The sequence below is a fragment of the Micromys minutus genome (assembly GCF_963924665.1).
Source record: "Micromys minutus genome assembly, chromosome: 15".
NCBI classification, from domain to species: domain Eukaryota; kingdom Metazoa; phylum Chordata; class Mammalia; order Rodentia; family Muridae; genus Micromys; species Micromys minutus.
Window position 1 is genome coordinate 21,079,963 of NC_137984.1, and position 26,707 is coordinate 21,106,669.

At 41.8% G+C, this 26,707-nt stretch overlaps 2 protein-coding genes across 4 annotated transcripts in view; one reads left to right on the plus strand and one right to left on the minus strand.

Moving 5' to 3' along the window:
• MTFR1 (mitochondrial fission regulator 1) overlaps window positions 1–9,698 on the plus strand; it is a 36,268-nt gene extending 26,570 nt beyond the window's left edge. For both annotated transcript variants that reach the window (XM_080929618.1, XM_080929619.1), the window contains exons 5-8: window positions 4,303–4,535; window positions 6,027–6,264; window positions 7,019–7,211; window positions 7,947–9,698. In XM_080929618.1, coding sequence (XP_080785744.1) covers window positions 4,303–4,535; window positions 6,027–6,264; window positions 7,019–7,211; window positions 7,947–8,015 — 733 coding nt within the window. In that variant the 3' untranslated portion in view covers window positions 8,016–9,698. The remainder of the gene's footprint in view (window positions 1–4,302; window positions 4,536–6,026; window positions 6,265–7,018; window positions 7,212–7,946) is intronic.
• Window positions 9,699–14,413: 4,715 nt separating this feature from the next.
• Window positions 14,414–26,707, minus strand: part of PDE7A (phosphodiesterase 7A) — a gene marked incomplete at its 5' end in the record, with an annotated part of 69,850 nt that continues 57,556 nt past the window's right edge. For both annotated transcript variants that reach the window (XM_080929139.1, XM_080929140.1), the window contains 8 exons: window positions 14,414–16,252; window positions 18,015–18,095; window positions 18,620–18,716; window positions 19,318–19,462; window positions 20,646–20,737; window positions 21,191–21,322; window positions 23,917–24,017; window positions 24,361–24,456. In XM_080929139.1, coding sequence (XP_080785265.1) covers window positions 16,047–16,252; window positions 18,015–18,095; window positions 18,620–18,716; window positions 19,318–19,462; window positions 20,646–20,737; window positions 21,191–21,322; window positions 23,917–24,017; window positions 24,361–24,456 — 950 coding nt within the window. In that variant the 3' untranslated portion in view covers window positions 14,414–16,046. The remainder of the gene's footprint in view (window positions 16,253–18,014; window positions 18,096–18,619; window positions 18,717–19,317; window positions 19,463–20,645; window positions 20,738–21,190; window positions 21,323–23,916; window positions 24,018–24,360; window positions 24,457–26,707) is intronic.

The following is a 26,707-nucleotide window of genomic DNA, read 5'->3' on the forward strand; positions in this document are numbered from 1 at the left end:
TTGGAAGGCTATGGGGCTGAGCTGCAGTGTCTGCTGTTTTCAAGAGTGCATTGGGATACTGTAAGAACCTGATTTGATGGTAGCTTGCCCTGCTGTTTTTCTTTTTCTTGAGCAGTCGTCTTTTGGATTTATTTTTCAGAATCAGCTAATATTTGTAAAGTTCCCAGGAACATTCAGCCTAAGTCCTTTTGAACCACAGAATTCCCTGCCTTTCAGGTTATATTCTAGTATAAGTGGCCAGAAAGAACTGTCAACCATAGGTAAATAATAGTTTCACTGGAGTATAGGAATCCATGAAATCATAGAGAATTTGTATACTTGGAGGATGTTTCTTAAAAATTGTTATCAAGATGAGTTGGGGTCACATGAAGGAACAATGGGTGTTAGAGAAGTTTCCATTCATTTGAAAGCTTACAAAGAATATTTACTATGGAGTCAATCTAAGAAAGTAACTCAGCACATGTTCTCTGAGCACCAGAGATCAGACAGTCTTTAGGTTTAGACACACTTGGTGTACTGGAGGTCCTAAGAGAAGTCCATGTTCCTGATCTAGCTGGAGAAAGGCCCTGGGTAATGAGAGAAGTTAGCCTGGCTTCTGGAGAAGTAGGTTCCAGAGCCGAATACTGAGGGGATAAGCAGATGGGAAGGCTGTTTCTTAGAGTGGAGAACTTGTTTAAAAGTCAGCCTGGACATCTGAGACCGTTTCAAAATAAAGCCAAAACTGGCTTCTCTTTTTATCAAGGAAGAATGATAAGAATGATCTTAGCCAAGGGTTACTATTGCTGTCATGAAACACAATGAACCTAAAGCAAGTTGGGGAGGAAGAATTTATTTAATTTACATTCACACTGCTGTTCATCACCAAAGGAAGTCAGGACAGGAACTCAAGCAGGGCAGGAACCTGGACTCAGGCGCTGATGCAGAGGCCATGGAGGGGTGCTGTTTAATGGCTTATTCTGTGTGGTTTGCTTTCTTATAGAACCTGGAACCACCAGCCTAGGGATAGCACCACCCACAATAGGCTAGGCCCTCCCTAGTCAATATCAGTTACTAAGAAAATGCCCTTTAAGCCTCTCTGCTTACAGCCTGATTTTCTGGGGTATTGGTTCTCAAAAGGGTTTCAAGACCCTTTTGAAGGTTAAAGGACTCTTTCAACAGAGGTCATACCATTGGAAAACACAGAGATTTACATTATAATTCATGACAGTAACATCATTACAGTTATAATGTAGCAACGAAAATAATTTTATGGTTGAGGGTCACCAAAACAGGAGGAACTGTATTAAAGGGTCGCAGCATTTGGAAGGGTTAGAACTGCTGTGCTGAAGGCATTTTCTCAATTATGTTCCCCCTCTCAGATGACTCCTGCTGGATCAAGTTCACATAAAACAAACCAGTACAGTGATAAAGTTAGGAATTTCAGTACTTTACCCAGGAGCCTGTGCTCTTCTACCATAGAGTATCTGGGAGCCAAATGAAGCAGGCAAAACGTGAAGAAATCTCACTAGCAGACAGAGCTGGTATGGCGAAATCATTTTAAAGAAACATACCAGTTATCTGTTTTCTGCTTTTTGAACATCTGTTCTAGATACTTCTTGTTGTTTTTATATTTACTAAGATTTCAGTGGAAAGGAAAAGGATGGTATTCTTCGGTATGTGTGTAGAAATGTAAGCCTTATTTTGTGTATGTATGTGCTGTGTGGTGAGTGCTTATTCATGTTTGTGGACATATATCCACATATGCCAACATGGAGGCCAGAGGTCAGGCTCAGGTATTCTTCTAGTGCTCTCTGTCTTGTTTTGTGACAAAGTCTCTCTGGGACTGAGGCTTGCAGATCAGGCAAGGCTGCCTGGTGAGTGAGCCCCAGGGATCCACATTTCTCTGCCTCTGCAGTACTGAACAAGCATGTGCATCAATTCCTAGCTTTTCACATGGGTTCCAGGGATCAAACATGGGTCCATGTGGCATGTAAACTAAATTACCTCCTCACCATCCTAGTTTTTGAGACCATGTGGACCAGTTTGCTCGTGAGCTTACTGTCTAATGAAGGAAAATGTTGAACCCCTACCCCTCTAACCTGTACCAGCAGAATCCTCGGGTTGTAGGCATTATGTACTGTACCCAGTTTGGAGACAGGGCTTTGTGCATGCTAACCATCACTTCACTGACTGGACTATACTATATCCCCAGCCCTCAGGTGAACTTTCTCTGTGTAGTCCAGACTAGTCTTCTACTCATGATCCTATTGCTTCATGTTCTGGGATGGAGGCATATTTAACCATGTCTGGCCTTTTGGAAGTTCTTGTGGATTTATTCTTCACTCAACCTTCTAAACAAATTTTGTAATCAGATTTTCTGAGTATTAGGGTAAAAAAGGAAGCAGTAATTGAGTCTTCTGAATCCAAGCACTTCCCTACCCTACACATATTCCAAATTTAAAAAGGTACTATTATGATGTTAAGTGTGCTAAGGCCTGGGGAAGAACAGGCTTTGATTTATTGCTTTTTCTAACCCCCAAAAGCCTGTATAAAAAACACACAATCCAGTTATAATTATAAGCTACATGCCTAGACTGGGCAGGTCTACCACTACACTGACTTACTCCCCAGCTATGAGACCCTTTACTACATACAGCTTTTCTTGGCCAAGTGGTTCTGCTCCATCATGGCTTCCTCCTTCTCCTCCTCTTCTTCCATCCTCTCTCTTCCCTCCTTCTTATCCTCCCTCATTCTCCAAAAACCTCTTGTCCCACCTTTCCCCTCCACTGCCCAATCACGGGTTCTAGCTTTTATTGACTAGTTAGAATGGGGAGAAGGTTCCCATGAGATAGCCTGAATATATGTGATTGACTGCTCATGGGGGCAGCCCCCCTTCCTCAGCCCTTCCCCCTGAAGAAGCAGAATTAATATCAGAATACAAACAGCATCTGAGCAACCCGCAACATTTATTGTTGAAGTTTTTTCGTTTCCAATCTTATAGGTGAAAAGGCAACTTGCAAACATTCTAACAACTTACTCAAAGTATAAAGAGGTTTGAACAAAACACCTGGATTCAGTTTTCTAGTCAAAAACCAAGTCATTTATACAGCTCTCAAGCAAAAACAACACACCAGTGCCAAGTTCAGTGAAAGTTAAATTGTTAAAGGGCTTGATTAACACCTGTGATTAATAACATTTGTTTGGCTGAAGCAGTCCAGTGTAGTGGCATTGCATGTGACCCCAGAACTTGGGTTGGGGGTTAGAAAGGTGGGCTGCCTGCCTAGAGAGTTTTTAAAGAAGCCAAAGCTGCAGCGTGAGCAAAGCCATTCCTCAAAAACAGAAACAAAAAAGTCTGATTGCATTTAACAGAGAAGCTGTGAGGACAGTGATTAACATGCGGATGTCCGCTTTTCTTGCCAGTACTTTATTTTCTCAGAAACTTGTGAGCATAGCTGAGCTGGAGCTGATACCCAGCCTGACTGTCCTTACTGTGTGCTGCCACATTACCTACTGTTACTAAAACACCACAGTACGCTGCACTGATCTCATTCAGCACACAGAAGAAGGCTGAGGCTTAACTGTCTTCAGTTGCTAATAGTATCTGAAGTTTATTCACCTGGTTAGCCACATGTTCCCTAAACTGCAAAAGAAGCTGGAAACTGAAGTCCTCAATCAGTCACAGTGCAGTTGTTTCCACTCCAGGGTAGCACAGGCTAGCTCTCAGCTTACTGTGTAGTCCAGCCTACTTTGAACTGGTGATCTTTACACCAGGAATTATGATTACTTACTGCACTCACGAAGAATTCTTCCAGTCTTTAAGTGTTTGAAGTCACTGGCATGTCAGACTTTAGGGAACAGTGTTTCCAGTGTTCGGACTTTCCCAGTGTGTGCATAAGAAAGAAATGACATTGATGATCCCCCTTTCCTTTCTGGGATATGGTTGGATTATATTGTTCCCATATTTCTTGTTTGATGTGTTTAGTCAAATATGGGAAATGCTGGTACCTGAAAGCAAAGCCAGGACCTTACAGAAGGGCTTATACATTCTTGGTTTGGTCTTTCCATTGGTTTTGATTAGATTGCCATTTGGAAGATGAAATTTTTAGATGAAGACAAAAAAAAAAAAAAAAAAAAAAAAAAAAAGCAACAGCAGTAAGCAGCCTTGTGGTGCCTCTTGACAGTGGTGGCCACAGGCTCTGTAGACAGTAACGGAGTGGGGCAGTGCTGCCACGTAGCTGGAGAGTCCTGATGAGCCGTGTGTTAGGGATGTTCTCAGGTCTCCTTGACAATTGTGTGATGGCCACCTTTATGTTTTCCTTGCAGGACAGAGGTCAGGCCCAAGCCTTCTCTTGAGGATGATCCTCCTTGCTTTGACAAGCCCCCAAGCAGGCATATTTCCTTACCAAACTTGTCTCAAGACATGCCTTCTCCAAAGATGACACTAGCCAGTGAGGAGGCCTTGCAGAAGATCTCTGCACTTGAGACCGAGCTTGCTGCTCTTAGAGCTCAGATTGCTAAGATTGTGACCCTGCAGGAGCAACAGAGTCCAAGTGCAGGTATGTGGCCCCTGAATTGGCTTGTGACTGGCCAGTGGTAAGGACACTGCAGCTATTAGTTTTCTCCAGGCTTGTCTGAGCCATCGAAAAACCTGATGATGATGATGATGATGATGTGTGTGTGACTTCAGGTTTGAGAAGAGTAGGAAAAAAATGTACTTGGCAAACTCTGAAAGGCCTACATTTGAAGTGGGCTATTGTGAATGCTGCGTGATGGGAGGCTTAGCTTCCTCCATGTAGTAACCACCCCTTTCACACATGAGGACATAGTGTGGCTTTCTGTCTGGTGAGAGGAATCATTTCTGGGTGGGACTTGTGAGAAGTGCTGTTTATGCCTGCACAGCCCAAGGTAAACGTCTGATACTCCACCTTCCTTTTCTGCTCTAAATTGGGTATAACAGTACCTGTGTTACCAAGTCCCCTTGCCATTAAGTATGGAAAGTAAGTAAATGTGCACAGCAGGTACCTAATGGCCCTTTTTTCTCTTGTACACAAGAAACCAAAATCAGGATTTCATCTAATCCCATTGGTTTAACTGGTGTGACACATTTTTTTCCCCAAAGAGAAGAAAACTATGGCCTTGAACTCCTAGCCTGCTAGTCTATTGAAAAGTAGTGGTTGTTTTTCCTGTTATTTCACAATCCTGGAGAGATGCTTAAGTGCCCATTGTCTGAATCATGTTGCTTATGGTGCAAGGCACTGGGCACTAGAAGGTGAGGGGTGGTCTCAGTGATTTGCATAGACATGTGCTTTGCATTTCAAGTTTTTCTTCTGTTAACTTAGAACTGCTTTCTTTGCTTCCCTCTGCTGGTAGACCAGGGAAACTGCCATAACTAGGAGATAACTTTGCAGTTTGTTGAGATGTCTTAAAGTCTGAATACTCCCAGTAACACTCTTGTGATGTTACTGTTTCCCCAAGCTCCCATTTGTATAGTTCTGCAGCAGAGACAGACAACTTTGAGTTAGGCAAAAAAAGTAAATTTTAGGCATCTTATTTCTTTAACACTTGAGTGTTTTGTGGGACAAGGTTTTTTTCTGTATCTCTGAGTGACCTGGAATTCATCGTGTAGATCAGTTTGGCCTGGAGTTGAGTGTGATCCTCCCGCTTTGGTGTCCCAAGTGCTGGGATGGCAGGCATGTAAACAGCCAGTGTGAAGCAAGTTTTGTGATGCTCATGATGGTGCTCAGCTGTCCAGTAGTGTGTACGGAGGAAAGGTGTGCATGAGTATAGACTGCTTCCTATTAAGAGGGACTACGCAGGTGTCTAAATTCTTAAAAATAGCTGTATTCATTTGGGTGGGACTTTCCCATGGGGTGAGTTTGGGTTCAGATTTAGATATCTCTTAGTAATTAAATTGCATTTTCCTTATAGATTCTTTTTGAGGATATTGCTTTTATGAATACAGAAGTCTGTCACATACTTTTGCTTTTAGAAGGTGACATTTTCTTGCCTCTTCCCAGAAACATTAACTTTGTTTGTTTCTTCTGTAGGTTGTTTAGACTCTTCCACATCTGTTACTCTAGCACCACCACCTCCTCCTCCTCCCCCTCCCCCTCCCTTGGTGCTCCACCAAAGTGTATCTGCTCTTGATCTGATTAAAGAACGAAGAGAGCAGAGACTCAGTGCTGGAAAGACTTTGGCTAAGGGCCACCCAAAGAAGCCTGACATGCCAAATATGCTAGAGATCCTTAAAGACATGAACAGTGTGAAGCTACGGTCAGTCAAGAGGTGAGGTCCTTTGTTCTTGCTCCCATCTTGGTCATGTACTGAGTACTAGGAGTCTCAGCTTTATAACATGGTGCTGAACCATTTCCCTTCAAGAAAGGTCTGCAGTTCCAACAGCTCCTCCACACAGAATAGCCAAGGGCTGGGAACGGCTATGCTTTAGGCAAGCTTCCCAGTTCTACCAAGTATCATCCTCTTGTGTGGACTCATTTGTTTTTTTCTTTTTTTTTTTCCCCAGAGTTTTTCTGTTTAGCCCTGCCTGTCCTGGAACTCACTCTGTAGGGCAGACTTGCCTCAGTCAGAGATCCACCTGCCTCTGTCTCCAGAGTGCTGGGATTAAAGACATGTACCACCAATGCCCAACTTATTTCTTAAAAAGATTACCTGTTTTAAGAAAAGGTTCAGTATGTGTGTGGAGAGGTTAGAAGACACTGCTTCTGATTTGATTCTTGCCTTTGATGTGAGTCCTGGGGATTGAGTTGAGGTCATAATTCTTGGTGGTAGGCACCTATACTTGTTGAGCCATCTCACTAGCCCACATGTAAACCCTTTGTTGTGTGTTCTCACGTTTCAGTTGAAGGCATGGAATACTTGCGCCCCCTCCTGGAGGCACTGGATACTTCCAGGAGATGCAGCCCTGACTTGCCCTGAGTGGCCCTTCATTTGGCTGTGCACTCGAATGTTGAGCTCTGATGCCCACGTCTCCCTCTTGCTACTATAACTGACCTGTCCCCTTGGTTTTTACTCCTTTGAAAAGGTCAGAGAAAGATGTAAAACCCAGGCCAGTGGATACTAGTGACCCTGCTGCCCTCATAGCAGAGGCTCTGAAGAAGAAGTTTGCGTATCGGCATCGACACAATAGCCAAGGAGAAGCTGAAAGAGGAATTCCAAAGCCAGAGTCAGAGCCAGTCTCAGAGCCAGTCTCAGAGCCAGCCTCAGAGCCAGCCCTGGTGAGTAGTAGTATGTTAGGTGGGGTCCATGTCTACACCACCATCTTGTGTCTCCTGCTGGACGCTTTAGGGCTATTCTGTACTTATATAGAGATTGTAGCTAGCTGGGTGGAAAGGGATCATTGATCCGTCTTCTGTGAGACAGGGACTCCTGAAATCTAGACTAGACTTAAACTTGGTACGTAACAGAGCTGGCTTAAATCCCAATTTTGCTACCTCCACCTCCGATGCTGGGATCAGAGTCGTGCCATTGTGACCAGCAAGGATGACATATTTTTTTGTATTTCTATTTTTCTCACTGTAAAGCTTAGTTGTTTGTCTGGAAATTCAAAACTGAGAAACATACGTAAAAAAAAGCAGAGTCTAACTCTGGGTTTCTCTGTACAGCACTTTCCAAGGTTGTTTTCCCTGCAGTGTTTTATTTTTGTATAAGTATAATGAAGTCACAACAAGCCAATTTCAATCTATTAAAATTTTCATTATGATAAAGTATATATAGTATTGGTATTCAAATTTTAAAAGATTTACTCAAAATAAGACAGGATCATTTTCTCCCAGGGGAGCCTGGTGAGTTTTCCCAGTGAGATCTGAGACTCACTGTGAGGTGTGTGCTGCATCTCAAGGAGACTGAGTGGACCACTCCGATCCTAACTCTCCTCTGCCTGTTGTCTGCATGAAGATATGTGTCCACTTATTCTATGCTTTGTTTGGTTGTTTTGTTTTTTTCTTTTCCAGTTTGGCCCACATATACTGAAGTCTACAGGGAAAATGAAGGCTTTAATTGAAAATGTTCCAGACTCCTAATGGACAATGGATTCAGAAAGACTCCTGGTTCACCCGTTGGCTTGCAGAGCTGAGTTTGGCTAGTAGAAATCACCAGTATTTAGTAAATTCCTGCCTGTAGAGTTCATTGGTCTCCTTCTTAGACTAATTAGGAGTAAGAAGTAGTGAAAGCACCAGAAGTTGGTTTGGCTTCTGTGAGATGGAGCTCTACCTTTCACACATGTATTATGTGCATTTTCAGTTAACACTAAAATCGTGCAGGAGTTTTTTATGCACACATTTGGATACAAAAAGATGTAAAAGCTCACAGTGAATGGCATCGGTGAGGACACTGCTCTCCTTACTGAGTTTACTAGTCAGCGACGGAACAGCTGGTGTACCATTGTTATAGCACACTACTGGAGCTGGGACTGCCTCAGACAGGACCCGAGTCTGTTCTCACTTTCTGTCTTCTGGAGCTGAGTTTACATAAACAGCAGAAGATGGTTCCTGCTGAGTCTCTGTTAGGGGGAAGTGAGGACCAGGAAGGCTGTTTAAACCTCATTACCCACTCAATACAGGGAAGCAATTGTACTTCTCAAATAGTGACAAATCAAATTACTGAATTAAATCATTTCTTAAATAAAAGCCAGAATGTATCATCTTTCTTAACAGTTTAATAAGTGGCCTCATAAGATGATTTATTGCTAAGTTAACAATTGTCTTAGTTAAGGTTATTATCACTGGGATGAAAACACCATCGCCAAAAACAACTTGGGGGAGGAAATGGTTTATTTCACTCAGTACCATATAGCAGTTCATCATCACAAGCAGTGAGGGCAGGAAGTAAACAGGACAGGATCCTGGAGCTGATGTGGAGGCCATGGAAGGTGCTGCTTACTGCTGCTTACTGGCTTGCTTCCCATGCCTGCTTATAAAACCCAGGGTTGGCACCGCCCACATGGGCTGGGCCCTCCCCCATCAATCATTAAGAGAATGCCTTACAGCCAGATCTTATGGAGGCATTTTCTCAATTGAGGTTCACTTCTTTTTACATGACTCTAGCTGTGTCAAGCTGACAGAGTAGCCAGCACAATACTTCTAGAAATGTCAGCATAATTGAATTTGTAATTTTGAAATATTGGTCAAAATATCCTTTATAATGAAACATTACTGAATAGGTGAATAATTTCCCTTTAAGCTATTTATTATTGGTCAACCAATAAATTATATTATGCAGATAAACCTTAGGTGTTATTAGAAAGTAGAAAACTGCCTTTATTATCTAGGGCTTGGAAGGACTTGTTGTAATCTAAAGTACTTAGTAGTATTCATGATTTTTGTGTTTCTGATAAACTCTTTAATGTCAGACTCCCTTACCATGAGTAAATATTTGGATTATTTAAATCTAGACTAGTGGTTTTTCCCAGGAGCATTTAGAGATGGGAAGTATAGATAATATTTTAAGTTATTGAAAATAGGTGTTCTAAATTACAACAAAGATTGGGCTATTTTTCATAGCTTATTTACTTTAAATTGTGGTATGGTTTTGCTGTATATTGTTTCTAGATATTTTGTATGGTTTGAAAACTGTCTTTTATGAGATTCAGAAAATTCACCTGACCACATATCTTGACCTAAGAAGTTTATATTTATATCAGTATTGAATTTGGCTAGTATTCTACTATATGAAAGTTGCTATTTTAAAATAAAGCAAGCTGTTGAATTTTCTTCCGATGACACTATTATCTATTTGTGCATTTACCTCCCTGTTTTTCCTCTACAGCTAAGTTCTTTGTGCTGACATGTTGCTTTGTTAGGGAACATGTGATGCATTTTAAAGCAGAGATACATTCCTTAAAGGGCTGTGTGCCTGTCACTTCCGTGTCCCATACAGCACAGAGCAGGGAACTTTGTGACCGTGCTGTAGTGACACTTTCAGAGAGAGAGACTGTGAGTCAGAGCGCTGGACTTGGAGTCACACATGATCTTGGGCAAGTGAGTTTATTCTGGGGCCATTGAGACCCCATCTCAAAAACAAGGCTTAAACTTTTAGTAGTTCACCTAACTTAATCAGCTGTGGAGTTGACAGGCAAAAGGAACTTAGTTCTTGAGACAGGCTATTCCAGCTTTTTTTGTACTTAACCACAAGGCCAAAAAGGCTATCATGGGATTTGTTGTGCACCTTCATCCATTACTAGGGCTTCATGGCTGTGTTTTTTTCCTGTTTTCACCATCCCTATCTTCTCTTTTGAGCCTGACTCCTGGAATTCTGTAAGTAGGGCCAGAGCTTCACTGTCAAATAGAAATTTAAGTAAGGACCCAACATCTCACTGTTCCTGAGGAAGCTGTTCACTCCAGGACTAAGAGTTGTTTCTCTAGCTGAAGTTCTCTAAATCTGTTTTACAAAAGTCTCTAAGTGGTCCTTTACAGTTAGAGCATAATGCAGGCACAGTTTTAATATTCTTGGGGCAAAGGGTAAGACAGCCCAAATAACACCAAGTAGACTCATTACTTCATAATGAAAAGCCACAATTTAAGGACAAAGGCCACTTTTCATCACAAGGTTTTTACCTAATATGCCTGTCATTGTTTTCTAAGCAGACCGTTTCTGTTTTTAAGTAGGTGCTTTTCTTATTAGAGAGTCAAAGATTCACATTTCAGGGAACTTTGTATATCAGAAAGCAGTATCTAAGAGTTGGGAAGTCATTCTGAATTACTGATAGTGACAACAGAACCTAATTGGAATGCTCAGAACAAAACCTCAGGAGAGACAACTAGCACTGTAAAGAATGTCATGATGAAATGAATTACCAAAGAATGCCCACAGCCATTCAGTTAGCTCTTACCATCCATTTGTCTTTATTTGGTAAATATTTTAGAGGTCAGATAGCCACTCAAAAGATTTGGTACCTTGGTGAAGGCCTTAAAACACAATACTTCCTGCTTCCTAAGGAAAAACTGTGAGGTAGAGGAAAGAAAACAAGAAACCAGGAAGAGGAAGCTCACAGGACGGCTGAACTCCACTCTATGCTTTCTGAAGTTCGGCTTTGTAAAACTGGCCTCCAGTGACATACCTGTACTCTAGAAAACTTAGCCCCTTCCTATTCTTAAAATGACTCTTAAATGGAAAACTCGGTTTTCTGTTAATCTTCAACTTCGTGTGATGAAACCCGGAGACCTTTTCATGGCAACAAGCTCGGCCACTGAGCTGTGTCCCTACACCTAGGAACTTTGAGCAGTTAATACATGCATGTTTGTGCAATACCCTTCTCATACAAGGCCCTAGTAGGTCCTTTAGGTGGTCATTATGTTTAATTATGGAGACCCCATGATAGGATTAGTAAGAACACCAAGAAAAATAGAAACTTTCTCCTATTGGCCACGTGAGGATAAATAGAAATTAGCAAGTCTGCAAACCGGAAAGGAAGCCCCTCCTGGTACCCAACCAACCTGGCACCTTGTCAGACTTGTGCTACAGGACCTGAAGTAAGCTGACAGGTAGGCTTTGATGTTTCCTTCAAAACTTTATATTTTTTATAAATTGTAGGTTAGAAAGATAAAAAACCTTTGATACCATTACAGTTTTCTGAAATTTTTTTACATGTCCAAACAATGAATACTTCAAATTTGCTCCACAGACACACACACACACACACACACACACACACACACACACTTAAAGACAAGATTTTTTTTTTTTCAAAACAGAGACTACTGAATTGACACCCACACACACTTAAAGACAAGATTTTTTTTTTTTTCAAAACAGAGACTACTGAATTGACTAAAAACCACAAACCCTTCCATCCTACCAGATTCTAAAGATGGATTCCAGGATAACTTACAAAACTTAGACATAAAAGTTTAAAATTGATAAAGTTAGTATATACTCAAAGTATAATTTTCAGTACTTGAAGATGTATAGCCAAATTTGAATGCTTAGTGACTTAGGCATGAAGAGACACAAATTATTAGTTTCCTTATTAAGCTAGTCTCTCAAACAATATCCCAGCATTGGCCCTCCTAGTCAGTTCTGAAAACTAATTACAAGCACTTTGTACACATTTTTCTTTCACCACCAAGAACAGAGACCCTGGATTGTAACTTTTAATGCTCTCAAAAATCGAACACCAAGTGCTATATGTACTACATACAACAGGAACCAAACATTTACTATACAACTTCAGCACTACTGAACCACTTCCAGTAAATTTCTTAGCAATAATATGATAGTTAAAGGATACAAAGGAACTCCACAGTAATTTGTTTATGGATGGCCCAGTTTACATCTTCCCCATACCCTGCACACTGAAGAACGGAAGAGACCTTTTATTTTCCTGTCACTTAACACCATGTTGCCCGGCCGTGGTGGGTATCTCTCCTGAAGACCCTTGGGGGTCCTCTGGATGCCATGAACGGTTTTTTTGTTAGGGAATGAGTGGTTACAAAGTTACATTTCAAAAAACACGGCAAAGGTCTGGCAACTAGTTTGCACAGTTCTTTAAAAGCAGTATGAATTACATTAGTTACTGGTCTTAACAATTACTGACATTAAGACATAACAGGAAACAGACATCAAACAAGCATTGTGGAAAATGCCATTTTCAGAGCTGTGAAGGGATTCCCAGCACCTCTAACCTATACCTCAGGTACAGGATATTTTTTTTCAGGCTTGCTTTTTTTTTTTTTTTTAAATACAAAGAGGCTCATTGCAAACTGTTATGTTTAGAATACAATGTTAATGACCAAATTTGTTGCTAAGATAGGACTTAAATTTTTTTCTCACCTCTAAAGCAGAGACTTCCTCAACTAACTCAACTCCCCTTCAGTTCCAGACTCCCAAATGGCTGCTAAATACTCACAAATTCTTTGAAGTGTCCAATATATCTTGAATTTTGTACTACCATGAATTTGCTTTTTAAAAAGTGACCTACATGTTTCCTTAAATTCTTCTAGGAAAGCCAATTATTCAAGGAGAATGGGTGGAAGAAACAGGGGCTGCAGGTAATTCCCACACAGCTGCAGAAAACAGAATTGATTCGGGAGCAGCACCAAGGCAACCGTTTGAGAAGCCAAAGCAGGAAAGCTATGCCTTCACGTTATTAAACTTGAAGGCAAGCCTAATCAGAGCAGAAGGAGACAACCAGAGGCAGTGTAGCCTGCCTAGGCAAACTCAACTGGGAAAGGGCTGGAGGGAGTTACAGATCTAATGGAGGTGCAGTTAAGCTAATGTGGAGAAGCAACTAGTGGCACAGAAGCTCTAGCATCCACGGGAGGAGGCAGCCAGGTCACAGCTATGGTACCAGCAGGTATCCCCACAGGGAGATGGATGCCTCAGGCAACTTGGGTCCCTTGCTCAGAACACTTGCACACCGAGTAAAATAGCTGATCCTAAGTTAGAGAAGGATTGGCAGTTATGTTTCTCATTGCAAACAAATTAAAACACCAAGACTGTTCTTTGCAGTATCAGTTACTGTGAACTTGTTTAAGGTGATATTAACTTGCAGGTGACTTTTTCAGTCCCCAGACAAGTATGCCAACATGCTGTGACTTTAGTAGTGGCTAGTGGCTGTCGTTGGGTAATGCCTCTTAGCCTGGACTCATCGGTGTCTAATAGGAGAGCCGAGTGTGGGCATGGACCACTTGTAGTGATGCTAGTCCAAATTGAGATGCGCTGTAAGTTTAAAACACGCTGGATTTCGGAGACTTAGCAACCCACTTAAAAAAAAAAGTAAAGTATCTTTAAAAATTACTGTTTACTAAAATAACATATTTTGGATATATTAGGATTACTAAAGTTTCAGCTTTTGTAGAAAATTGGGAAATCCTTCAAGTGGGTTCACCAACACTTGTACTTTCTTCTAGAAAGTAGGAGCAAATATGTCTGACCATAACATCTGAACTGTATCCCTTCTAATGAATTAGGTCTGTCTGGGAGGGTAGAAAGGCCGCTCTTAATTGGCACTGGGGATGGTGGCACACACCTTCAGTACTAGTCAGTACCCAGAAGCTGGGAGGTGTCTGTGAGCTGAGGCCAGCCTGTCATCTACATTGTTACCAGGCTATCTGAGCCTGAGAAGACCCTGTCTCCAAAAAAAAAAAAAAAAAAAAAAAGAATTAATTGGCTATTTCTTACATTGCTTTAAAAAGGCCAAGAATATAAACACAAATGGTATTTTTAATTCCTTTCAAGAGTGTGATTTCTTAGGCAATTTCCAACAAATGCTATGCTATGAAGTCAGATCCACAGCAGTCAAGACTGATGAAACCGAGCCAGGCCTTGCCACACTTGTAGGGTGCAGAACAAGGCTCATTCATATACTTCCAGAAGACAGAGAGGCTGCATGTATCTTACACTGTAAAATACCCATGACTGAATGGAAGAGGCAGCAGCTAACTGATCTCCTAATTCAGCATGTGATTCCCAAAGGTGAGTGGTGAGGTAAAGTGCAAAGATTTAAAAAAAAAAAAAAAAAAAAAAAAAGAGAGAAAAGACCAGTTTTTATTCATCGAAAGGTAACAGCAACAGGCACGTGTTTAAATGAGTGTGGCAAAGCCTATTACAAATGGCTTTACACTCAAGTTTTCTCCCAAGAAGATGGCTGTTGCAACAAACTGTAAACATAATGAACAGTCTTTAACAGTAACAAGGGAAATACAAATTAACTAAAAGAAAGCACCGTTTCTCTTAAACTAGATTACAGTTGTGCTTGCTATACATAAGACCACTGAAAACAAATTACAAAAGTGGAGTGTTTTAAGTCTAAAATTAGTCCTTAAGATTTTATCCTAGAAAACATCTATTCACATCAAAAGGTCCACCAAAGGGTAACATTTCATCAAAGTGGGGGAGGGGACAAGAAAACAATGCACTTTTCAAATCATAATGAGAAGTTTGGTCACTTAGCTCTGTGCATAGTTTAAGGCATCTGGAGCAATCTCACAGCTTCACCTACTTTCCCCTCCCCCACGTGTGGCTGCTCGTATGTCACATCCTAAAACAATAAATAAATTTTACATTTCTAATCCTTTCCCACATGGATGGACAGAACATGCACAGTCATACATGCACAAACATGCACGCAAACATACACCCATACACAACATACCTCTCACACACTGCAGCGAAAGGGACGTTAGTACCCTTGATTTGAAAGACACACTTCCCTATCCCACTTTATTTCCGATTGGCAAATACCCTGAGCTGATTATGGTATGTTAGACATTCCACCTTTCTCTTGCATGTGCAGATCAAGTGTACAGTAGTGAAAACAACATGCAGTGTCTTCACTGCAGAGTCAGAACACAGCTAGGACATTGGTGTTCCTTCCCTCCCACCCCATGTTAAAAAGTAATAGTTACAAAAAGAATCTGCATCGCCAAACATCGCTGGGGTGAAAAGCTTCGTGTGGTATCTGTGGGAAATGCTCAGTCTCCAGTGCACGGAACAAACAGCAAGTGGGAGGCGTTGATGACACTGACACCCAAAGAAGAAAAGGCAAACACTGCGAAGAGCTGCAGTCTCCAGGTCAGCTGAGCATGGTCAGTGGTTCCTTCACAACAATGCTCCAAGGCAATTTAGAACCAATATTTCAGATTTGATTTGTAAACATTGATTGATTCTTGCCAGAGGCAGCAGAGGCTGGGCACTTCACATTTCTGTTTCTCAGAGAGAACGTAGTGGAAGGGACAGACGCGCTATTATTGTATTGGACTGGCTGCATCAAGATTGCTGCTGAGGATGAGTTCAAGTTTCAGGGCTTGAAGGATACACACTTTGAAAGCACATGGCACACCTAAAAACATCTTCCTTTATTAATCCTTTCTGGTTCTTCTGCTGAGCTTTATCTAATTAAGGTTTCATACAAAAGCCAGAGATGCATATTGCTGTATATTCATGTCTTATCATTTAAAAAGTGGGCGGGCTCAAATGATCCAACAGAAGACATCTTATAAATAATGCTGGCGTCATTTCCTTGGAAACCTCAGCAGTCAGAACCAGTTCTTCAACTCAAGACCTTTTCACATTTCCACAATCTCGTGGGAGGGAGTTGTCCCACTGCTTCAGGGTTATGGTAACCGATTTTCCTGAGTTAGTAACTGTGAGTTCAACTCAAACGCAGCATTGGCACCCTCGCTGCTGGGCTGTTGTCTTTGCAGTCCCTTCCAGCTGGCTTTATTCAGCCCCACATGTCCAAGCATTGTCTGTGACAGCCTCGTATCTGAAAACCTGGCCCACTCTGTAAATAAAGGCTCCACTAGGTAAGTCATAAAACCTCGAGAAACAGAGGAAAAAAACCATTAAAATATGCCTTGAATTGATCTTTAAAACATGTATAATTTTAATGTTCTTCAGTTCCCTACTCTAGTATTAGCCAAAATATTAGCTTTTAAAAGGTTTGTGTGCGTACATGTAATTTACAAATTGGAATTTAAGTATTCAGTGGTGCTCTAGTCTATTCTATTTCTCTCAGCTGAACATCTTCTTAAGCTAACACATGTGACAGCCATATCATCTCTAAGGGCACTAGAATGTTACAACTCCAGGGACATTCTTAGAGAGACAACTGTTAGCCAAGAAAGGGTTTTGGCTCTACTTCCTCAGAGATGGAATATCACACCTGGCATGGTTATTTTATTTAACTCGGAATGTAAATGTCAAAACTCCTGAGAAGTACTCTAAAAATTATGAAAAATTAGTTTAGTATTCTCACTATTAAAATGAGAATGGCACAGAAGACATGGTCAGAGGACAGCTTGTGGGAGCTGGTTCTCTCCTTCTACCATTTGGGTCCCTGGGATCAAACTCAGATTTTCAGGCTTGACAGCAGGTACATTTACCCAGTGAACCATCTCACCAGCCCTTATTTTCTTCTTTGAGAGAGTGTCACATATCTATGTCCCAAAGGATGACCTTGAATTTCAGCTCCTATTGGCATATATTGTCATGCTCAGCTGAAATCACAACTTAAAAAATACATATTTTTATTTATGTGTGCTTTATATGTTTGAGTGTTCTCAGGGGCAGAGGCCAGAGAGGGTGTCCTAACCCTTAGGGCTGGACTTATTTAGGAGCTACCTGAAGTGGGTGCTGCTAACAAGTCTCAAAAGAGCAGTAGGTTTTTAACCGCTGAGCCATTTCTCCAGCACAAACTGCAAAATTTTCAAAAATCCCTTACTACAGAGTAATTTCCTCAGGCAAAAAGAGATTTAAAGGAGCCGCATGTACCCATCCACCCAGCTTTGCCTACATTTTACCTATTCTTTGAACTTGAGAATCAAACAGCAGATCTATTATCTTGTTAACTCTGCCAACAGAAAAACATCTATCCATGTTTGCCACAGGAGTTGGTACTGGTTCCCACAGCTCAGCGCCATGCACTCTTGCAAACTGTGCCCTTTCTACATCTGTCTGACTGCACTCAAGGAAGACCCCACTGCATTATGACTGCTAGACCTGAACTTCTGGAAATGTGACCCTCCTGATGTTTAGCAACACCCCTTACTATGTTCAACCTAAATTCTATGGCCCTTCCCAACCCTAGATTCCCAAAATATATTCCACCCGAACTCTTGAACTTCATCCTGCCCTGACATCTTTCTCTGCTTCCCATGCCCAATGCACTCAGCCTTAGGTAACCTCGTGTTCTGCAAGCTTTGGTACTATTCACAGAAGGTCCCTGTGCTTTCCAGTACATGGTTAGTTCCCTCAACGGATCTGATGCACTTCCCACCTCTAGATACAGTGGGGACAGGCTGAGGGGCAGCATAGCCAAAAGCAAATGTGTGAGTTAGCACTCTATAGAAACCTGACGGTGGGGACTCACTGCCTGGAGGTAGTGGAAGGTAGCCGACAGGGGCTGGCAGAGCAGAAAGAGGGTACATGTCACACTGGTTAAGAAGATGTCAACTGTCCTAAAGATTTCAATGAGCATAAGTCAAATATTTTATTTTGAATAATATTCTAGTCTAGTCTTAAGACAATTGAGATAAGTGAATCTTTTTTTAAACCAGCTGCAAATAAGCACACATAGTTACCAATCTGGATGTTGGCAATAGACTCAGTCTGACGGTCACAGAGTGGACTCACACCCAACTGGTACTTTTTTTCTATATCTCCTATAAATTTAAAAAAAAAAAAAAAAAAACTGTTACGATGCAGCGTGTCTGCTGGCTAACTCTATAATGCACACCTTCACTGTGTTTATGGAGGAGCCTTACAGAACCCATGAAAGGGTTAGACTTTAAGCTAGTGACACACAGAAAGCTTGCTAAATCGATACCACGATTTAAACAAACCGTTTCTTTTATTAGGTGTTCCTCCCAAGACTAATTCTGTCAGTTCTCTCAAACGTGCCGCACATGCATGTATGTCTCAAACGTGCCGCACATGTGTGTATGAACCTGCTCCCTACCCAGGCAGAGGGACGGGTCGTTTCAGAGCAATCTTTCTGCAGCCAAGTTTCTAGCCTACTTTCTGGGCCATCATGAATACCCAAGATGACTCAGTTTCAAGTCACATTCCATGTGTTACTGGTTATACACACATGAAGTATGATAGTTGTTAAAAATATAATGCATCTACTGTGAGGCTCTTATAAATGGCTGGATTCCGAGTTTATTCACATGTGACTATGACCTGCCTTGGTGGAAGAATTCCTCCGTTACTTTTTCACTCCACTGCTTGCTTAGTTCCCAGTTCCGACATGGGTTACAAATATCAGCACATTTCAAGGCCATCTAGCAAACAAAATATTAAAAGGGTGTTAAGGAAGGAAAGATCTCATTGTACCAAGTTTAAATAGACTCCAGGACTAAGGAGAAAGGAACTCCTGGGCGTGTAGCTAGGGGAGGATATGTGTTTAGTGTGCATGGGGTCTAGACCCAAATAAAATTAAAATCCAGGAAAGAGGAGGAAAATCCAGGAAAGACAAATCACTGTTAACATCAACTTCACGATGCTACTGATCTAACAAGTATCTGTGCAGAATGCTGAAAAGGATGCTAACCTTGTTAAGCTATATCCCAAGGAGACTCAATGACTGGATCAGTCATAAAACAAACCCAGATAGACCATCTACTCCTTGCCCCCATTTCATGAGAAAACTCTTCAGGGTAGTCATTGTTGACTGGGTGGTCTCCTCTGCTCTTCATCAGAAACCCTGAGTAGAAAAAGTCCCAAAGCCATCTGCCTCTCAGTATGTCCTGGAAGGGAACATGCTGACTGAGGAACTCCTTTCCTCCCAACTTACCCTGAAAAGACCTCTGCTATATCTCATTCTCGTTCTACCTGTTACATGACTAAACCTGGAAACAATCTTTGCAAGTTGCAGAACTGTACCTGTAGAACCAAATGTCTATGTCTGCCATCATCAAGGTGTAAGTCACCTTTATCCAAGTGAGATCTAAACAATGACAGGTACTCATTCTGGCGACTGATGTCCGTGGCTAGTATCAAAGCACCTATCTGAGCCTCCATCTCGTGCCTGGAATTATAGAAATAATAAAGGAAACATTTATACTTTCAGTTAATTTTTTTTCCTTAAGCATAAGTATTCAGGAAGCTTTACAAAACCCTAAGATTCTCTGCAAGTTGCTTTAAACTTGATATATAAGAAAGCATTGTGAAGAGTGTGTTTAAAAAATATTAAAATAACTAAAACTAAGAATTTTCAGGGAAATACCATGATGCAAAGACGCCAAAGGAGGATGCCTTCATTCTGTCAGCCAAAGTAAAATTATTTGCTTAAGAGGGAGGGAACGGAGGGAACAGCCAATGTCACACCATTGTGCTGTCTGAGGAAATTCTTAAGAATTATTTAAGAAATCCCTGTATGTACAGCAAACACTGCTCCATTTTTTGGTGCCTAGGACCTAAAAGAAGATTCAGCAGAGAAAATGACAGCCCATTCAACTGTCAACTGAGACATTTGAGAGATGCTGGAATAAAATCCTAATAACATTCTACTGAGCAGTTTGATCAGGGGCCAGAGATGGGTTGATTCCCAACTCCCTCATGGCAGCCTACCCACAAGGTAACTGTTCTCAGGGATTTCCTTATTCTCTCCTGGCTCTGGGGTGCCCGGCACAGATGTGCTGCCTGTGTCTGGACATACATGTAAGCAAAATACACATGCACATAAAAAAGTCAAGTCAGTTATCTATATAAGAATATTCAAATTATCTAGAGGAGAAACGTCATATGTTAATGCAGACAGCAGATACACTGCATCTTTTTAAAAACTGCTTCATAAGAGATTAAAAAAAAAACCCTCAACAGGGTCAAAATAAGCTTATCTTTGTGTTATTGATGACAAAGCTGTCACCAAGGCCATTGAGATGGCTCAATAGGAGAAAGAGCACTTGCCTCCTAAGCCTGATGACGGAAACAAATAACGGCTGAAGGCAACCCTCAGACCTGTGCATGTGCACCACAGCACAGCTGTGCCTGAGTGCACACACGCGCACACACGCACACACACACACACACACACACACACACAAACAACAAATGCTCTAAACTGCTTAGCCTTTTCTCCAGCTCCACAATTTTGATAATTTTTAAAAACACAAAACTGGAAGCTATGTAACAGCCAAGTAATAACATAATTTTTAGCTTAATAGTAACTTTATTTCCATAGGCCATGCATTTGCTTTAATCTAACTTACCTGCTTTCCAATGGCAAGTGTGAGAACAAACCAGATTCTCTCAACAAACCCACTGCAGATCTCCAGTGGTGATTCTCCAGGACTGAGGTATTCTATAAAAAGGGTTTCTTTGTTACCTAACAGTCATTTCTGCACATGAAGAACCATTTGTCAGTAACTTTTTACTTGGTTAAAACATCAACGTTCATTGGAAATTTACTTTGACTACTTTCATTTCCTCAAAACATTAAACAGTGTAGAATACAGAATATTAAAGTATTGTTAATTCATTTGTGGTGGGTGAGTGCATTTGTGGTGTAAGCAGCGTGCACCCATGCATGTGTGTAGAGGCCAAAGGTCAACCTTGGATCCGTTCCTCAGGAGTCATCCACAATGTTTTTTGAGAGGGTCTCTCACTGGCTTGGGCCTCATGGATTAGGCGAGGCAGGTCAGCTAGTGAGCTCAAGGGTCCTCTTGTTTTTCTCCTTAGTGCTGGGATTTTAAGCACATACTAAAAAACAACAACAAAAACAAACCAAATTAGTTCCCAATGAAATGGTACTAACCTTGTATAAAGTTGCCAAGTAATGGTTGGTTTTAATAAGGAACGGCTGATTAACACCTGGGTGATCCAGATCGTGAGTGGCAGCTGCAATTAAGCTCAGCAAGACATCCCAAGGAGTTACAGAATTGGCAAGCTAAGGTGGAACAAAGGAATAGTTAGTTACCCACATACCTGAAGTATACCCACCACCATTGGGAGCCAGTGGGGACAGTGGCTCCCCCTGCTCAGCCTGTTCTCGGCGATAATACACCAAAGCCCAGTTTGTGCTGCTCATGGGTGTGCAGTCCTCCACAGCGGTATGTTCAAACTACTAGGGCCCATAACACTGAAACTGATTTTCCCTGCCACAAGAGCCATCGGCTGTCAAAAGTTTGTCTGCTAGGGGACAGCTGGCTCTCCTGACTTCATGCTAGAATACGGAGTTGACGTTGTGTAGGTCCTGTGGAGGAAATCGTGGCTGCTGTGAGTATAGCAGGCCCTTTCTAACCCCTGGCTCTTACAGTCTCTCTGTGCCCCCTTTCTCAATGGTCCCTGAATCTTGTACAGAAGGGATATGATATAAATGTCCTATTATATTCCTATGATAAGAATATAATGCTAAATAACAGACAAGTACCTTCTAAAAAGAAAATATGTGATTAATACATGCAAAATTAATACATGGCTACACATAACCTTACAACCTCAAGTCAAAAAATGAAACACAGAAAGAAGCAAGTGGATTTTTAAAAATCCTATGGGGTGGTTGAAGACAGACCAGTGGGTAAGAAGGTTTGTTTCAAGCCCGACAACTGAGTTTAATCCCTAGAAATCTGCAGAAACACCGGTTCCTAAATGGTGACCTTTCACCTCTATATTCCAATGTGGCACTCACATCCCACCCCACTCACACAATGTACAATAACAGTCATGACATCTGTGGGGAAAATATAAAAGCAAAGCACATACTTTAAGCAGAAAACCAATTAAAAATATATTCTTCAAACTTTTAGTAGGGGAACTTTATAACAAGTACAAGCAATTCAATGGCATTAAGACGATTTAGTGTGTGTACAATGTATGTGCACACTCATGTGTGTGAATGTGGTGTGCACTTGCTATGGCTGTGGTAGTTTGAGGACAACTCAAGTGTTGGTCTCAGTCACCTAACTTCATTTGAGACACAGTCTCTGTTGCTTTTCCCAGCTCACATGCCAGGACAGCTCAGGGACTTTCCGGCCTGTTATCTCTGAAAGAGCGCTGGGACTGGACGCTCTAGGACACAGATGTCACATCTCCAACTCTTGCATAGGTTCTAGAGATTCAAACCACACCCTCACGCTGTATCTCTCCGGATCTCCTACTTTTCAGCTTCTAATGGATCTGTGCTAAAATACTAATCACAAACCACCTGGAGAGGAAGGCTGACTTCATCTTACATGTCCAGGTTACAATACACCATCAATGGAAGCCAAAGCAGGAACTTGGGGAGGAGCTTGAAGCAGAAATCATGGAGGGATGCTGTTAATGGTTTGCTCAGGTACTTTTCTAACACAGCTCAGGCATTACCTGCCTAGGGATGGCAACACCTATTCTGAACTAGATCCTCCTATATTAATAATTAAGAAAATGCCTCACGGACAAATCTGATTTGAACAGTTCTTCAGCCAAGGGTCCCTCGTACAGGCGACTCTAGGTTTGTGTCAAGTTGACAGGTGAAGCTACCTATGACTCCAGCCCTTCTTTAGAGTATTTGTATGAAGGCCTTGAACTTTCTATCCTTTTGATTCAGCCTGCCAAGAACTTAAAGATGTGAACCACATTGCCACACCTGGTTAGAATGGGTTTTTAGACAGACAAATATTGTTACTAGATGGCTACTGATTCTAGTAATGTCTAAGTATCACGAACAAGAAGCTTTCAAAGAATAGGAAAGTCAGATTTCACTTGTCTCTATCTGTAAAACTATCTTCAGGGTCCTTTTCAATAAAAGAGAAAACTATTAAGAGGTGACATGGAATTCTGCTTTGCTGTTTGCTGGCAGGATGCTGATTTTCTTCTGGTTATCACCAGGGCCAATGTCATTTTAAATGTATGACTTCAGTACCCTGCTCCAGCAGACTGACATTTTATTCATTTTCCACATCCGTCGTAACAGCACATCCACAAGTAAAATTTAAGGTCAGAACTCCTTCCTTCCTTTGAAGCCAGCATGTTGCTTAGGACATCAATAAATGTACAGCAGCGAGAAAAACAATGCAGCGATTACCAGCTTCTGACAGGCGAGGGAGAGAGGAAGTTACTATTAACTCAATCTGAGTTCAAACTCCTGGCAATCCAGCTGTTCCAGCTTCTCAAGTGCTGGGATTTATAGGTGTCCTCCATGCCTACCTCAAACGAGGCTCTTATATGAATTTCCAGGAACAAGAACCCTATGTAAGTGGTCTCTTTTCAAGTGGGCTTGCATATCTCAGGAGCAGGAGAAAGTATGGCCCCAGGCTCTGCGCCAGCACGCCCCACATCTCACATGGGGGACACCTGAAAACAAAGCTGCATCCGTACGAAAACGGAGCCCAAGATTTTGAGAGCTCTGGGTCCAGTTCTCTAGCTCTTCCACTTATAGCCACATCTGGAAACCTCAATCTGGTTTGATCTCACTCACAGAAGCAGCTTCTCACTCTGAGCTGAGATACTAACTTATGGGAATGTGTGTCCACAGAAACTGTCTTTGGATTTCCAACCACGTACCTTCGGTTCCTTTAAGTAACAGTGCATGGCCTGGGTGACATCTGCAGCATGGACTGCATTGTGGTAAGGATTCTGACTGTGGTAATCTTCTTGAATCATAACTGCATTTAAAAAAAGACTCAAATTTTAGTATACATGAGGGACAAGTATGGAAAGCGGTATTCATTAGCGATCTACATTTTCCACGTGGTTGTCAACTGTTCACATTCTAAAACAGTCACTTCAATTCTAACATCATGCCACAGGAGAGACCATGAAAAAATGTGGTTGCAAAGCCAGCTGATACATGACCTATTAGACATGGTGTCTGTCACTGACTGAAACATTGCCATGTCTTGTAGAGCTATAAGCACGTGTTTTAAGCTATGATCTTGAACAGTTTGCTATGGCTGACTGTTACACAAGTTCTTGTACAGTCTTGTTAAATAAATTAGAATCACTTACCTAAAAATCGACGGAGTTTCACCATATCTAAATGGAAGTACTCAATCAATCCATGAAGACTAAATAAATGAAAAGTTAAGCTTACTAGACTATTTCCTAGAAAAGAAAGAGGAGAGGCCATGTTAGTGAGGCATGCAGGGCCAGGAGGCCACTGTCACTAGATAGAGACTCCAGCCCTGGACTTGGAAGCAGCATTGAAGGCCCCTTGGCTCTGTCAATGTCTGCAGCTCCATACTTTAAATGTTTAAATGTTAACATCTTCATTCCATACTAAGGAAAAATGTTTCAGCTTTCCACAAAGAACTGAAGGGTAAAAACGTTTAAGGACTTTCAGGTTAACCTTTTTAAGACAACAAAATACTACTCAATAGTAGAATGTGGGACAACGGGCCTACAGTGAACTTTACAAGCACCTCACAGAAATGAACAGAATCACAGCAAAAAACCTTTGGCTCTGATGTCTAAAAATTGTATTTATTTTTACTGGAACAGAACTAGGAGAGGACAGTCACATCTTCAAGGTCCCCAAGATGGAAGCTCTGAGCTAAACCTCTTTTCTATACTTGGGCAGAAATGAGAGCTAGGGCAGGACGGACAGACCACAGCTCCCATCACCGTGCGGCTGGAACCTCACTGCTTTGTCAGTGACAGTCCGCTTTCACTCTCTGCAGCACCTGCTCTAAGACTGTTACTCTTCACAAAAATTTTAACATGCTTCTTTCCCACTTTCCTCCTGTTCTGCAGACTCACAAGTCACAGGAAAAAAGGTCCCCACACCTTTCGTTTCCCTTCCTTAAACACTAATTTATCCATATTTCCTAAGGACAGATTTCTGTCTCCTGGACACATTTCACCTCAACAACTCATGTTCCCTTGTCTCTTCCCTACACGGTCCCAATAACCACGAACATTCAGACATGCTGGACGTTCATCCCCTGGCTCTCCCCCACATGCCGTCTGAATCCCCATCCTTATCATGCTCACTTGCCCATCCCTGACAAAAACTCAGGTAATATATACTTTATCTTCTGAGATCTATGATTCATGATGAAATATGAAAAAGAAACAACTGATCTCACACTAAGAATTCATAATATTTAAAAGGGTTAATAAGGAATTAATTAACAACTCATCAAACCACTGTCAACAGACCCTATAGCTGAATACAGGTAACCACTCGCAGAACGTCAAGAAGGTTGGGGCAGGCCAGAGAGAGGGTTTTTAAATAAAATACATTTATTGTGTGTTGAAACAAACATACATGATGGAAGCACACATGCCATGGGGTGTGTGTGTGTATGTGTGTGTGTGTGTGTCTGTGTGTGCTCGTGCATGCATTCTTGTATGAAAGTCAAAGGACAACCTTGGGAATCAGTTCTCCTACCTTTATTGGGGACTGAATTCAGGTCATCAGGCTTTTGCCCCAAGTGCCTTCATTTGCTGAACTGTCTGGCTGGACTGTAAGGATTCTTCCACAGACACAGACATTGACACACACACACACACACACACACACACACACACACACAGCATGCATACCATGATACACATGTTGGAAGTTGGAGGACAACTTGTTTAATAGCATGTGGACCAGAACAGCAAACTCATGTGTGCTGGTTTGGATGCAAAGGCAGCTTGCCAGCCCCAAGATTCTTTTAAAAGGTGACTTGACATATCATCTTCATATGAAAAGTAACAAATATATATATTAATGGCATGGCACTTTGTCCTCTGCTCTGGTAACTTCCCCTTCAGGGGCTCATTTAGTCACTTGGACTCCAGTGTGGGCTGCCCTGAGACGGGACTGGGGAGGGGTAAACAGCGCCTGACCACGGGTAGTGTGAGCTATGGGACAGGTGCAGGCCTAAAGATGTCTCTGTAGTAACAGGTGGCAACACCGTTCGGATGGGAATAAGGAGTTCAGATCGGGGCTTCCAGCTGCCCTACCGTGCCTCTAACAAATCTATCCTTAAATTGGATGCAAGTGAGCCAGGCATGGTTGCACAGATCTTTAACCTCAGCACCCGAGAGGGAGAGAGGCAGGAAGAGCTTTGTGAATTTGAGGCCAGCCTAGACTACACAGTGAGTTCTAGGACAGGATTGTCGAGAAAGACATTCTCTCAAGGTCTCAGAAAAAAAGAAGCAGGAGGAAAAAGAAAAAATAGGAGGAGGAGAATGAGAAAGAGAAGGAAGAAGAGGAGGAAGAAGAAGAGGGGAAGAGGAAAAGATGGAGGAGGAAAAGGAAAAAAGGAGGAAGAGGAAGACAAGGAGGAGGAAGAAGATAAAAAGATGAGGAGGAGATGATGGACTTGCAGTAAAACTGCCCCAATGAAACATGCCAAGAAAA